Below are 16,581 nucleotides of genomic sequence, written 5' to 3' on the forward strand. Positions count from 1 at the left end.
TGTCAAAAAGTTTCTTGGGGTTGTTGGCTAGTGAGGAGATCAGGGTGGTGAAGTACAGTGCCTAAAAGTAGTATTCAACCCCCTGCAGATTTAGCAGGTTTAATAAGATGCAAATAAGTTAGAGCCTTCAAACTTCAAACAAGAGCAGGATTTATTAACAGATGCATAAATCTTACAAACCAAAAAGTTTTGTTGCTCAGTTAAATTTTTATAAATTTTAAACATAAAAGTGTGGGTCAATTATTATTCAACCCCTAGGTTTAATATTTTGTGGAATAACCTTTTTTTGCAATTACAGCTAATAATCGTCTTTTATAAGATCTGATCAGGCCGGCACAGGTCTCTGGAGTTATCTTGGCCCACTCATCCATGCAGATCTTCTCCAAGTTATCTAGGTTCTTTGGATGTCTCATGTGGACTTTAATCTTGAGCTCCTTCCACAAGTTTTCAATTGGGTTAAGGTCAGGAGACTGACTAGGCCACTGCAACACCTTGATTTTTTGCCTCTTGAACCAGGCCTTGGTTTTCTTGGCTGTGTGCTTTGGGTCTTTGTCTTGTTGGAAGATGAAATGACGACCCATCTTAAGATCCTTGATGGAGGAGCGGAGGTTCTTGGCCAAAATCTCCAGGTAGGCCGTGCTATCCATCTTCCCATGGATGCGGACCAGATGGCCAGGCCCCTTGGCTGAGAAACAGCCCCACAGCATGATGCTGCCACCACCATGCTTGACTGTAGGGATGGTATTCTTGGGGTCATATGCAGTGCCATCCAGTCTCCAAACGTCACGTGTGTGGTTGGCACCAAAGATCTCGATCTTGTTCTCATCAGACCAGAGAACCTTGAACCAGTCAGTCTCAGAGTCCTCCAAGTGATCATGAGCAAACTGTAGACGAGCCTTGACATGACGCTTTGAAAGTAAAGGTACCTTACGGGCTCGTCTGGAACGGAGACCATTGCGGTGGAGTACGTTACTTATGGTATTGACTGAAACCAATGTCCCCACTGCCATGAGATCTTCCTGGAGCTCCTTCCTTGTTGTCCTTGGGTTAGCCTTGACTCTTCGGACAAGCCTGGCCTCGGCACGGGAGGAAACTTTCAAAGGCTGTCCAGGCCATGGAAGGCTAACAGTAGTTCCATAAGCCTTCCACTTCCGGATGATGCTCCCAACAGTGGAGACAGGTAGGCCCAACTCTTTGGAAAGGGTTTTGTACCCCTTGCCAGCCTTGTGACCCTCCACGATCTTGTCTCTGATGGCCTTGGAATGCTCATTTGTCTTTCCCATGTTGACCATGTATGAGTGCTGTTCACAAGTTTGGGGAGGGTCTTAAATAGTCAGAAAAGGCTGGAAAAAGAGATAATTAATCCAAACATGTGAAGCTCATTGTTCTTTGTGCCTGAACTACTTCTTAATACTTTAGGGGAACCAAACAGAATTCTGGGGGGTTGAGGGGTTGAATAATAAATGACCCTCTGAAAAAACTTTTCACAATTTAAAAAAAAAATAAACAAAGAAATAACATTCTTTTTTGCTGCAGTGCATTTCACACTTCCAGGCTGATCTACAGTCCAAATGTCACAATGCCAAGTTAATTCCAAATGTGTAAACCTGCTAAATCTGCAGGGGGTTGAATACTACTTGTAGGCACTGTAGGTCTGTTTGGCGAAGTGAAGGGCAGAGTTATAGGTCCTTAACATAAATTTGAAGTGTATGAAGTCTTCTGGTGTGCGTCTTTTCCTCCATAAGCGTTCAGCACACCTAGAGCATCGCTGGAGAAATCGGGTTTGCGATGTGAGCCAGGGTTGTTTCACTCTGTGTTTGGAGGTTCTGAGGGTGAGGGGAGCTACTTGGTCAAGGGTGCTTCTAAGAGTGTCATTGAAGTGATGTACAACCAGATCAGGACAGAAAAAAGAAAAGATTGGGGACAATGATGAGTGTAGGAGTCTGAAAGTGTATGAGGGTTAATGGCATGTAGATTTCTGAATATGCGGTAGGTAGGAGTGTGCTGGGGTGGGCGAGGATTTGTGAGTGTGAAGGAGAGAATGTTGTGGTCAGAGAAGGGAAGCGGTGAGTTATCTAGGTAGGAGATTGAGCACAGCCGTACAAAGACCAGGTCAAGGGTGTTACCGTCCTTGTGTGTCTCAGAGGTTGAGAGCTGTAAGAGGCCTAGAGAAGTGGTTAGTGATAGAAGCTGGGATGCAGATGTAGAAGTGGGGCTGTTTATGGGGATGTTGAAGTCTGAGGGTTGGTAGTTCTGAGGACATGAAGTGCGGCAGCCAGGCAGAGAAATGGTCTAGGAAGTGGGTGGTTTCTATAATAAATGTGAGGGGGATGACCATGTTGATGCCACAGTTGTCTCTAAATTTAGTAGACTCTTTGAAGAGCTTCAGAAGGCGACATGGTGAACTTTGAGTCTATTGTGAGAAAAGCATAAATTGGCTAGTATATTATATAATTAGTCATTGCTTTATGTTGCATGGGCTGATGCTACAAGTTCCTACAACAAATGCAGCATTGAATTTTATAGTGTTGCAACGTCACAAATCAGGCAATGATCATGCAGCCAAATGTATATCAGCCACAATGTTCCAGGCAGTATCACAATCACACGATTATATATGACCTTAATCAGATCTACTTAATCTTTATATACACTGCTCAATTGATTTGAGTGGCAAAATAGTCGAGAATTGGGTAATATCTTCCTTTCAAAGCAGAGGCTCACCGATCCCAACTGAAGGTATCTGCTATTAAAAAGAAAAACTTTAATGTGTTGGCAATCTCTGTGCACCACTGCAAAATATAAGCTACAGAAATACATAAATTATGATTACATTTTTCACTGGCCTCTAAAAGTGTAATAAGAAGTAAAGATAAAATTATTCTGCCTTTTTTCCCTCTAAATATTGTAGACTTGATATAGGAAATTGGGAGAATGCCTCCATCAGACTGACTGACATAAGAGATAACTATTTATTAGACTTTGGAGCAGACCAGTAAAACATCTGTGCTGAGCTTTATACTTTTTCTTTCTTGGCTACTGGAGATCAAGTGGATAATACCTAAAGAAAGCTCCCTGACTGGAAAAATCCATCAGGACTCTTTCAAAGGAAAGCTGTTGACAGGAATTGGGGTGTTTAAGCATAATTACCAGAGCTATCTAAAACAAGGCTTTTAGTTATAAAGCATTCACGTTCGCAGAGGACTTCCATCTATCTTAAGAAGCAAATAAGAAGGGCATAAGACCACCAACAGGCAGGAAAACTTCAATAGCTGACATGATGTTCCAAACTCAATACCATGCTGGGACAGGCTCATTAATCACAACATGCTAGAAGGATTGTCGGTATTAGGAAGCTAACATGTGCAGGGCAAGTAATATGCATTACGGCTTGTCAAAAGCTGATATTTACCTTCAGCTCATAAATACAAATCCTACATATATACTCAAGTGATACTTTAAGCTTGCAACCAGAAAAATATAAACAGCCCACATTACTAGACCCCTTCTGGGATATGTTACATTTCATGATATAAACATGACCTTAGAAACTCGGATATTTTTGTTAAGCCTCATTTATATCACAAGCTGGGTATGTTTCTGCATGAGGAAAGCCTGTTGCCTGATACTTTGTCACACATTCTCCAGACTATTTGCTATAATAAATATAATAAACTCAGCAAGAAGTTTTCCCTTAAACATTCATCACTTATCCATCTATCTATGGGAGTCAGACTAACAGCCAAGTGAGTGTGTTTTCTGTTGACATAACCTATCTTGTCACTGCAGTCATCTTGAGGAATGGGATCTCAGTGATCAATGTTGGTCACAGAGATGGATCACATATCCTGGATATGTAATAATAACTTTATAATTAGATTCAGCTTTAAAGAGTTATTCTGATGCTGCTCACTTCTGCATTTGGAGGTGAGTAGTACTGATGACGACACATGTACAGGTACTTGCCAGATGGTGTGCACAATCGGCAGATATCGCGCATGTGTAACCGAAGATGAAATAAAGTTATACATTTTGATCTATTGCTCGACTTCCTTGAAGCTGGATCTTACATTTCAATTTTGCTTCTATTGCAGTTTGTGGGACCCGACGCATGGACCCCTACACCAAGTATATTCAATAATGCATGACCGCCAACTTACTATTGGAATGGTAAGCTGATTTTTTCTTTCTGTTTTTGTTAATTGGCTTGTACATCACATCATCTCTTTGTTTCACACAATCTTGCGTTGGATGTGAAGTGGGGAGAGGTACTGCTTTATGTTTGCAGAGACAACTGTTCAAAGCATAGCATGTATCATGTATGTGCCTTATAAATTCTAAAAGGTGAAGTGTAGAATTCTTGCTGGATGTCAGACCGCTATGCAGGGGCGGACATATAGCTGGTGCAACCGGTGCAGGGTCCAGAAGGAGGGGGGCCTCTCAACAAGAAAAGGACCATGCGTTTTGTATATGTCCGGGGGTCTGAAATAGCTCACTGGAAGCTGCTGAAGATCCCGATTAACCTCGGAACCAGTCGAAAAGCTCACCTGCAGCTCTGCAATAAGCTCCATCCCCCCCCCCCTGAGTGAGAGCGCCGGGGAGAAGATGGCCGGGGCTCTCTGCTCAGGAGAAGATGGCGGCTACAGCATCTGAAGTCAATGATAACAACAGGCCTGCAAGATATGAGGGCAGGGAGAACGGAGCTGAAGGGACAGCAGGAAGATGGAGGTCCTCCAGCTCAACATCCAGTCCACTGCTCCTGACCAAACAGGACACAGCAGAAGAGGAAGCACAGGGCAAATTTAAGGGGGTCTGCTGTAACTTATGAGGAAACTGAGAGGTAATTATACTAGCGGAATCTATTTCTTTTTACATTCAGCCTGTGCTGCTTCTATTGTATATACTGTACAGTGAAGAGCAAAAGGGTAAAAATATTTTGAACTTTTGACTTTCAGGCTCCATAATTCACTATTCACTTCTGATTTGAAGTTGAGTGTGCCATCACGTTATAGACAATCATTTTGGATATCTCATACTTAAATTTGACTTGCAACTATTTAGCATATGATTAGTTATACAGATTCTTGTCATGTCACTGCATTGTTACTGTTTTGCTCCTAAAGATCTAAATTAAAATTTTTATTATCTTGTTAGTATTTTGTAAATCCACCATTGGCTTTCAACACTGCCTAAATCCTTCTGGGCATGCTCTCAATCAGATTCAAACATGTGTGGACCGAAATTTGATCTTAAGTCTCTTCTACATGTTCCCAAAGTTAGCACACAGTTTTTCCTTCAACTCTACACACAAGTGTTTGATTGAGTTGAGGTCTTGGGACTGTGAGGACTATTCCACCACCTCTGCTTCATTGTCATTGAACCATTTCTTCGCCAATCTCGATGTATGCCTTGTGTTGTCCTGTTGAAACAGTATGTTGTCCTTTTCATACCCATAGTAGTTGAGTGTACAAAGTAACTCATCTTGTAGGATCCTCACATATAGCTCAGCATTGAAACTACCATCGATTATGGACACATATCCAATGCCTTTGGCTGTGAAACAACCTGATATCATCATGCTTCCTCCACCAAACTTGACATTTCCTTCAATTTCTCAATCTGTTAGCCTCTTTTTTCTTAGCTTCTTTCAGTCCCATTTGCACCTTTTCAGAACCTACTCTATTGACTTTTGTGTAATCGCTCCAAATCAAATTTATGTATGAGATAGCCAAGATGATTGTCTATTATATCATGGTAGTCTCATGATCAAAGCAGTAGTAGATGGTGAGCTATGGAGACTGAAAGTCAAAAGTTCAAAAAGTTGTTACCCTTTTGCCCTTCACTGTATGTGTTTATGTGCATGTGTATATGCTCATCTGTCTATATACAGTAATATGTTTGCCTCTGTGTATATATGTATGTGTATATATAGTATGTGAGTCTGTGCCTGTGTGTATATGCCTATGTGTATATATAGTATGTGTGCCTGTGTATGTGCCTGTATTTATGTGTATGTGCCTGTGTATATACAGTATATACTGTATAGTATGTTTGCCTGTGCGTATAGTATATGCGCCTGTGTGTAAGTGACTATATATGGTATGCATATATATATATATATATATATATATGTGCCTGTCTATACTCTATATATGGTATGTGTGTATGTGCTTGTATATCTGATATGCTTCTGCCTATACACAGTGGGGAAAATAAGGATTTGATACACTGTCGATTTTGTATAAAAAAAAACTAACAGGTCTGTGAGAGCCAGAATTCTTGCTGGTTGGTAGGTAATCAAATATGTCATGCAATAAAATGCAAATTATTTATGTAAAAATCATACAATGTGATTTTCTGGCTTTTATTTTTAGAGTCTGTCTTTCACGGATGAAGTGTACCTACAATAAAAATTACAGACCTCTTCATTCTTTGTAGGTGGGAAAATTGGCAGTGTATTAAATACGTATTTCCCCCTGTATATGGTGTGTGTATGTGCCTGTGACAAATATTCTTAGCAGTGTGAGTGACTTACTTATGGCGCAGTAATTATTGTGTACATGTTGTGTGAGTTTGTGCTCGTCTGATGTGTGTATTCATTGTGTATCCTGCACTTGTGTGATGTTTATGATATGTGCACTTTATGAGATGTGTGTGCTGTGCTTGTGTAAAGTATAGAATGTGTGCGCTTTACTGATGTGACGTGTGTGCAGTGTAATTTTTACTTATATGACATGATATGTTTTTTGTGTCAAATAATGTTACTTAAAGGGGTTTTCAGTTTTAATTCTTTTAATGCCCTAAAGTTTACTCTAGGGAAAAACAAAATCAGGGATAGTCATCCACCTTGGGGCCAGCAATTCCTCTTTTCTACTGCACTTGATTTCAGGTTGCAGCCATGATGTCATGACTAAAACATGTGAGTACTGGAGCTAATCACCAAGCTCAGCAGTCATGCCAAGGTACATGGAACAAATTGCTAAGCCCTGTGACTGGCTAAAGTGGCCACATGTGACATTACCACTGCAACCTGTAAACGTAGATGGAGCAGTAGCTATCACTGGAGGAGGTGAAAATGAGTAACTTTAACTTCATTATGTCTTCTTTATCGCAAGCTGATGAGCACAAAAAAAATGAAAATGGAAGACCCCTTTAATAGGAGGGGGCGCCATACACAATTCCTGTACAGGGGCCCTTTGCTCTCAGTGTCCGCCCCTACCGCTATGGACACATAGCAGCATCTTTCTATGCCCCATGACATGTTGGCCTGAGCAGTGTGGCACTACACATCTCCAAGATTCCATAGAGAAAAATAGCAAGAAACGGTGATCACTCTCCGAGACAACTGACCAAAATTGCATTAAAAATCTGTCTAGGAAATCTGGTGTGGATAAAGAGTGGTCTTCTCAACGAGGCTGTCTTTTTTAGGGAGTTTTCACTTTGTGCTGTTTTCTGATGATAAAGGCCAATTGAACAAAATAAATCTAGGTATCTAGGTGTCTAGGTATGAGTTGGCTATTTCTTAAAACTCCTTCTGAAGTATATTGAGCTAAATTAACCTTGCAAGAGAATACTCTTTCTTCTGGATGAATTTAATATGTGTATATTAAACTGAAATATGAGCACATCATTTAATGTAATTATAAATTGAGGTGAGTACATTTATTATTATTTCATGCTAAAAATCCATTAAATATGTTGACATATTCACAGAATTTGAGACTGCAGTGGGTAACATAATTAGACTGGAATTATGCCTGCAGATTTTCAATGAGTTTTCAAGTCATACACAGGAGCGGATCAACAATCACCCCCACCCTTCCTTACAAAAAAGTCCTTCATGCCTAAAAATAAACCGAAAACCTACCTGTGTGTACAAACAAATATTTTGCTAAGACTAAGCAAAACTAACAAAAGTAAATCCAGAAACTAAATTTGATTAATTTCATTGAAGTAAATTATATTATGTCGTTGTTAGACTATTTGGACTCATTTTCTGGCGAAATAAATGTATTTAAAGATAACTGTGGCAAATAATAGGGTGACAGTAGAATAACATTAAGCAGTGCTAATTAAAAATGCAATTAAATTTCAATATAGTTTAATGTTATTAATATTATAAATATACTTCAAATAGGATCTGCCAGGAATCCCAAAGTGTCTGTTTTAGAAAGTACTTGCATTCTCTATTTCATAACAATTGTGAATCCAAACTCAGTGTTTTACCGTGTTATTCCTCCTAGACAGCTTTCCATTCCTCTTGTCAAAGGGGAGGCCCACTCTGACACTGCCAGTACTAATTGCACAATGCCAGATTGTACAGGGAAACACCCATTCTTTGATATTAAGAACAGCACATCATTAAAAAAGCTGACATACCGGGGATGACAAGCCATTTCCAAAGTACTTGACAATACCATTTCTTAGTATATGCCTTTACATTTACATGTAATGTAACATATGTAACATATGCCTTTACGTTTACATAGACAGCAATACTTTTTTTGCAGCAAAAAAAACGCCTCTAGAAATTACTACATGTTGCATTTCTGCAACCAAACGCAAGCATAGAAACGACGCATGCGTCGTCAAACGCGGCAAAACGTATACAAAAAAAAGCATGCGTTTTTAATGTTAAATATAGGGAAAAAAACGCATGCTTTTTTTGCGCTAAAACGCAGCGGCAAAAAACGCAAATATGAAACCAGCCTTATTGCTCTGTAAATTCGCCAACAAAAACAAAATGACTAGCTACAATTACACATATAAAACAAAAATGCGTTTCTTATTAATATGACTGTGGCAAGGGAGTACATAAAAATCATGGGGCTCCATAGCAGAAGTGCTAATTGTGCTACTCCATACAGTATGGTGGCTTTAACAACCCTCCACATTGTATAATGGCCTGCACACATTATAATGGCGCTCACTAGCCTTCTAAACAATATAATGGCCACCGACACAGCCCTTCAAACAGTATAACTGGCACCAACACAATCTTCCAGACAGTATAATGGCTTACACACAACTCTCCATACTGTATAATGGCCCCCAAGAAAACTCCAAACAGTATAATGGCCCTCCATATAGCCTTTTCAAACAGTATAATGCCACCCATAGCCCTCCAACAGAATAACAGGCCCCCATACAGCAATCCAAACAGTATACCTGTACCCCCACAGCAATCTAAATAGTATAATGGCCCCACACTGGTTCCCAAACAGTATAAATAGCACAGGCACAGTCCATCAAACAGTATAACTGGCCCCCCACACAGCCCTCCAAACAGTATAAGTGGCCCCCACACACAGCCCTCCAATCAATGTAACTTGCCCTCACATAGCTCTCAAAACAGTATAACTGGCCCACACACAGCCATCCAAACCAAATAACTGGCCCCTATGCAGCACTCTAAACAGATAACCGGCCTCTACACAGTCCTACAAATAATATGATGGCTCCCAAATAGCCCTCCAAATAGTAGGATGGTTTAGTGTGTGGTCTGAACCTCTGCACTGCCAGGCAAAGTGGGCGCGATGTAGTGACAGCAACCTTGTATACAGATGAAAGTGCAAATTCTGGGTAGGTGGGCCTTCCCCGACTCATGGGAACCATAGCAGCCATATGGTCTGCCATTGGACTGTGCTCTAAAATAAAACTGCTTTTATCTGATGGAATCACTGACTGGGTGGATCAGGGAAATGTGGTAGATTTAGTATATCTCGACTTCAGCAAAGCATTTGATAAAGTATCTAATACAATTCTTATTGAAAAAATGACCAAGTATGTGTTAAGTGCCGAGTTCCCGCTACTGCACAGGGGGAATCTCAAACCATATCCGCTGCGGTCTCCCATTCTCCTCCAGCCACAGTGGAGCCTGCTCAGCAGAGACATCGGTCCCAGCATCTGGCTCAGGCTGATACTGTGTGGCTGGTTACTGCTGTCCTTCCAGGCTCAGCCATTGTAATCAGTACTGATCAGCGGCGAGCAGGCGTCCCTGTGACTAAGTCCTGCTTTTCTTCTTCTGAGAATGCCCAACTGACGAATTCTCATTGGAGGTCAGGGGTCACATGCTCAGGTCCTGTAGCAGCTCCTATTGGACAACTAGGAAGGTCCTGGAGAGCTTCCGCTATAAAAGGTTTGCATGGCCGCATGGCCATGCGCTAGTATAAAGTTATTAACGTGTGTGTGTGGATGTATGCCTGTCGATGGATGAAAGCTCCGAATCATTCCCATCCCTAGTGTTGTTGACTGTTCGCGAATGGTGGAAGCTACCTAGCACCTGACAGTGCTATTCCGCACAGCTAGCACACGATAGAGCGTCTGATAGCAGTCACCACCAGTGCGGCGCCGTGCGCTAATAGAGCGCTTTCCTGGCCCAAGTCTGGGTGGTTAGTGGTGTCAGCCAGGCACTCTTGTGCAGTAAATTATTATTTGTGTTCATCTCTGACACCTCCGTAGTAGTGTCGAGCGCAAGAGGTCTGAGTCTTGGGACAGAGTTCTGTGACTGTTTGCTTGCGGTCTTTGTGGGGTACCGGGGCCCTGTGACGCATCAGGGTTCGCTTCCTTTATACCGGGTGAAGCTAACCTGTGTGTATATCCACATTATACCGCCATATAGTCCGTCATTATTCAGCAGCAGGTTCTATCTCTGCACAGTAGACCCCGGGCTGTGAACGCACCTTATACCATCCTTCTAATTATTTGGTGCGTTTCACTAGCCCTAACAGTATGTGACTGGCAAGGCTCCAGTTAGGTCTAGTGATAACTGGCTCAGTGATCGTACTCAAAGAGTGGTAATAAATGATTAAACATCCAATTGGAAAAGTGTTCCAAGTGGGGTACCACAAGGCTTTGTCCTGGCCCCAGTGTTGTTCAACATTTTTATTATTATTATACATTATACATTTATATAGCGCCATTTATTCCATGGCGCTTTACATGTGAAAGGGGCAAATATAGACAAGCACAATAAACATGAGCAAAACAAGTACAAGTACAGAAGGAGAGAGGAGTTTTATGATAATAAATGATCTAGATAAGGGAACTGAAGGTAAACTGATCAAATTTGCAGATGATGCAAAGCTAGGGGGGATACTAACACTAAAGAAGACCAAGAAATGATTAATAATGATCTAGATAAGGTATTTAAAAGAGAGAAATGCAAGATTCTACATTTAGGCAAGAAAAACAAAAATAACATCTACAGAACGGGAGGAATAAAACTAAGTAACTACATATGTGAAAAAGACTTTGAAGCACTAATAGAACTCAGACTGCTCATGAGTCAATCGTGTGATGCAGCAACAAAAAAGGCAAACACAGTTCTGGAATGTATTAATAGAAGCATAGAGTCTAGATGATGTGAAGTAATTATTCCCCTGTATGCCTCCTTGGTCAGGTGCATATTGTGCATAATTCTGGGCACCACATTTTAAAAAAGACATTGAAAAACTAGTGTCACAATCCATTTTTCTATGCGTGGAAGTTCTTGTTCCACTATGATTTAAATGTAGCTTTTTTCCTTTCAGGCCAGCAGGGGTTCATGTCAGTTTCCCTTGCTGGCTGTGTAGTGCAATTGCAGAGTTGCTAGGACAGCTGATGTGGGTGATGACCACTCCCACATCCTTTAAATAGTCACCTGATGCATCAGCTCACTGTCGGTGATAGAGCAATCTATGTTGACCAAGGGCCTGGAGTAAGGAGCTCTGGCTGCAGTGATGAATCAGCCGGTTTCGTGGAGTTCGTGGTCTGGTTGCCTTTCTTCTGCTGTGTGGTGCTTTGCAGCAGAGATGGCTTTTAAGCTAACTTTGATGTTTTTTCCTCGTCTGACTCGTTTTTGTCACTGTCCCCTGTGTTGTTCCATCTGCAGTGGTGAGTGCCTTTGCTGGCCAGTGCACTAGCCATGGCAGTGCTAGGTGACAGTAAGGGACATTGTTCCTGATGGCGATGGGGGGAAGGACCCACTTGGGGGATTAGGGGAGTGCAGGGACAGGCTCAGGTTGGAGAAGGAGGTGTCCATCCATCATTCCCTATTGGTAGGGCCTTCCACTCCCCATTTCCATTCCTTTGTGTGTGTGTCATGCCATCCACTGACCGACCCCCTGCTGGGTCGGTACATATCGTGACAACTAGAGCAAGTTCAAAGAACAGCTACCAGGATGGTGAGCGGACTGCAAAGTATGTCCTACGAGGAACGATTGAAGGATCTGGGAATGTTTAGCTTGTAAAAGAAGGGTTAAGAGGAGACTTAATAGCTATTTACAAATATCTGAAGGAATGTCACATGTAGAGGGATCATCCATATTCTCATATGCACATGGAAACAAGAGAAGTAATAGAATGAAACTGAAAGGGAGAAGATACAGATTAGATATTAGAAAAAAATTGGTGGTGGTGGTGGGGAGTTCTCCTTTCAGGGAAGTCTTCGGAAATCTGTCTGAGATAGTTTAGTGAATCCTGCATTGAGCAGGGTGTTGGACACGATGATCCTGAAGGTCCCTTCCAACTCTAACATTCTATGATTATATTAGAGACATTAATACCAAAGCTGTACAAAAGGACAGTACTGGTTATATAAGTCTTGCCCAGCTGTGTTCAGAATAATAAGACTCCCCTTAGCTATAAAGAAGATATTACATACCACTTTTCGGTCATATGATTCTCCGCTGCTATATGTTGTAGCCAATGTTGATGCACATTCTTCTAGATACCATGGCTTCTTGCCACTCTCCGTCGTACTGCTGATTGAGATTGTATAGATACTATTAGTATATCCATCGCATGAACAATGATCTCGACTTCTACCACCGTTGCCAGAAGCCCAGACAAAAATCGAGCCATAACCTCTTCTCCCCTAAAATGAGAAATGCAACAAAATAAAAGATGAAGAAAACACAAAAAGTGATAAATATATGTATATATTTATAGGTTTCTTTATTTTTTGCATTATTTACACCATGAATTTTATTTATTTTTCGAAGTATTAACCCCTTAGTGACAGAACCAAATTGGTACTTACTGACCAAGTCAATTTTTACAATTCTGACCACTGTCACTTTATGAGGTTATAGTTCTATAACGCTTCAACGTATCCCACTGATTCTGAGAATGTTTTTCATGACATATTGTACTTCATGTTAGAGGCAAAATTTCTTTGATATAACTTGCGTTTATTTATGAAAAAAATGGAAATTTGGCAAAAATTTGAAAAATTTTGCAATTTTCAAACTTTTGACTTTTGTACCCTTAAATCATAGAATGGTGTCACACAAAATAGTTAATAAATAACATTTCCCACATGTCTACTTAACATCAGCACAATTTTGGAAACATAATTTTTTTTTGTTAAGACGTTATAAGATTTAAAAGATGACCAGCGATTTCTCATTTTTCCAACAAAATTTACAAAACCATTTTTTTAGGGACCACCTCACATGTGAAGTGAGTTTGAGGGATCAATATAACAGAAAATACCCAAAAGTAACACCATTCTAAAAACTGCAGCCCTTAAGGTGCGCAAAATCACATTCAAAAAGTTTATTAACTCTTCAGGTGTTTCACGAGAACTAAAGCAATATGGAAGGAAAAAATGAACATTTTACTTTTTTCACAAAAATATATTTTGGAACCAATTTTTTTTATTTTCACAAGAGTATCAGGAGAAAATGGACTATAAAATTTGTTGTGTAATTTATCCTTAGTACGCTGATACCCCATATGTGGGGGAAAGCCTTCTGTTTGAGCCAGAAGGAAGGGAGCACCATTAGACTTTTTGAATGTAAAATGGGCTGGAATCAATGGTGGTGCCATGTCGCGTTTGGAGACCCCCGATGTACTTAAACAGTGGAACCCCCCTAATTCTAACTCCAACCCTAACCCTAACACACCCGTAACGCTAATCCCAACCCTACCCATAACCCTAACTACCTTAACCAACACACTCCTAACCCTAATCCTAACCCTAACCATAATCGCAACCATAACCACAACCCTAACTTTAGTCCAACCCTAACCCTAGCCCCAACCCTAACCCTAGCCCAATCATAACCCTAGCTCAACCCTAACCCTACCCCTACCCTAACTCCAGCCCAACCATAACCCTAACTTTAGCCCAATTCCAACTATAGCCCAACTGTAACCCTAATGGAGAAATGGAAATAAATAAAAATTTTAAATTTTATTATTTTTTACCTAACTAAGGGGGTGATAAAGGGGGGGGGGGGGTTTGATTTACTATTTTTTTCATTTTGATCACTGTGATAGGGTCTATCACAGTGATCAAAATGAACCAATAGGAAAAATGTCCTATTGTTGCCAGGTGCCGGCCAGCAGTATCCTTAACTGCTGTCATTAAAAGGCATATCGGCGGTTGTTAAGGGGTTAAAGTTACAATGAAGCAGTCAGCTGTTAACAGGAAATGACATTCAAAAACATCAGAGCTTTGTTTGACAGAAATTCCATTATGGATGTGATACAAATACAATATATACTGTATATTTGAACTTTTTATGGGTATTGAACTGTATTCTTTTATGCCATCCTTAGCTCACAGCAAAAAACAATGGGCACATCAATGATTTGTGAATTGTTAATGCTCAGCTATTTATCTGAAGCCAGCTGCTGAAATCTACTGATGTACATAAAACAGAAGAGATTATCTAAACAGGATACTGAGAACTGAAAATGAATGAAAGAGAAAGGTGCCAAAAGCAAAATTGGATGTTTTTAATAGCTCAGTGATTAACTCTTTAATTGACTACAACATAGTGGAATTTTCTACTATTAATACAACTGTGTTAAAGGGAATATAATAGCACAAGCCACCCAATTCCCCCCAAAATGCCGATGTGGAATGTATCAATTCATTGCTGAAAAAAGAATGTTTTACTCTATATGCAAATTAGACTTAAGTGCTCTGGATGTAACTTGGGCACTTTATGAGCCCCTGCCTCTCTAGCTATATTTCCTGACCCAGCGCTACCTTCTTCTTTGACTCTCTAGGTGTCACTAGGCAGGGAAGAGAGGTACTGCCTCTGGAAGTGCTCTGATCATGGCTAGAGCCCTTAGAAACCAGAATATTTAAACAGACTCAGCCTTTCAGCCAGTCAGTAGACCTCTGACACATTTAGCTAAACATGCCACTTTTATGTTTATAGATGTAGATACCATCTTGGAGCAACAGATGGGTTCAGTGAAAAGATAATGGGATGGGCAGCATATGATATCCACCCTCCTTTACCGAACTAATAGTGTACATATTGTGAAGGGTTGACACATTTAGCTGCTTCTTCAGGTAGACACAGGAACACTTGGATAGTGATACACCTGCTGGTTTATTAAAGTCAGCATAGACCAAGGCAGGGTCCACAAAAACAAAAGCAGAGCCTTTCAGGCTTAACGGAAAAACAAAACAAAGTGCACAAGAGTTCTTGCTCTGCAGGTTCCACCTGCAGACACCTAGCAATGTTCTCCACTCCTCCTGGAACCACATGGAAGTGTTCCCTCTCCCAACACACATGCAGACTGTCTCTCATATCCAGGTATTTAACCAGGACCATGTGATGATCACATGATCATGACATCACCACAGGTCCTGCTAGTACACATGCCAGTGTCAGCTCTGAAAGAGGGGATATTGTGAGAACCCTCCCATTCACTCTATGGGTGATTATATGCATAAGAAAAGCAACTGGCAATCCAAAAATTCCTGAAAAAAAAATAAAAAAAAAAAATTAAGATTTTTTTGTTCAGGCAGAAAAGCCTCTAGAATTGGCATATTGCTCGATTTACCAGGCTGAAAAGAACTAAAATAAACACATAGACTCTTTGAAGCATTTCCCTATGTTGAAATTGGAACAGAATCCACTCCAAATTCTACATCAAAACACTCAGTGTGAACATACCTTAAAGACAATGGAGGAAATTTTAAGTGTCAAAATTAATTTGCACAATTGACACATGGGGCATTTGGGGCATTATTATACATACATATATATATATATATATATATATATATACATATATATATATATATATATATATATATATACAGCACAGACCAAAAGTTTGGACACACCTCCTCATTTAAAGATTTTTCTGTATTTTCATGACTATGAAAACTGTACATTCACACTGAAGGCATCAAAACTATGAATTAACACATGTGGAATTATACACTTAACAAAAAAGTGTGAAACAGCTGAAATTATGTTTTATATTGTAGGTTCTTCAAAGTAGCCACCTTTTGCTTTGATGACTGCAGGTCATTTTGCAGGGCTCTGGCAGTGCTCCTCCTGTTTCTCCTTGCACAAAGGCTGAAGTAGCGGTCCTGCTGCTGGGTTGGTGCCCTCCTACGGCCCCCTCCACATCTCCTGGTGTACTGGCCTGTCTCCTGGTAGCGCCTCCAGCCTCTGGACACTACGCTGACAGACACAGCAAACCTTCTTGCCACAGCTCGCAGTGATGTGCCATCTTAGATGAGCTGCACTACCTGAGCCACGTGTGTGAATTGTAGAGTCCGTCTCATGTGAAAGCACAACCAACATTCAAAAGTGACCAAAACATCAGCCAGAACGCATT

The 16,581-nt window shown here is 40.6% G+C and overlaps 1 protein-coding gene across 3 annotated transcripts in view; it reads right to left on the minus strand.

Moving 5' to 3' along the window:
• Positions 1 to 16,581, minus strand: part of PCSK5 (proprotein convertase subtilisin/kexin type 5) — a 738,778-nt gene that overhangs the window by 357,406 nt on the left and 364,791 nt on the right. For all 3 annotated transcript variants that reach the window (XM_077249026.1, XM_077249027.1, XM_077249028.1), the window contains exon 8: positions 12,644 to 12,856. In XM_077249026.1, coding sequence (XP_077105141.1) covers positions 12,644 to 12,856 — 213 coding nt within the window. The remainder of the gene's footprint in view (positions 1 to 12,643; positions 12,857 to 16,581) is intronic.

This window comes from Ranitomeya variabilis, chromosome 1 (genome assembly GCF_051348905.1).
Source record: "Ranitomeya variabilis isolate aRanVar5 chromosome 1, aRanVar5.hap1, whole genome shotgun sequence".
NCBI classification, from domain to species: Eukaryota; Metazoa; Chordata; class Amphibia; order Anura; family Dendrobatidae; genus Ranitomeya; species Ranitomeya variabilis.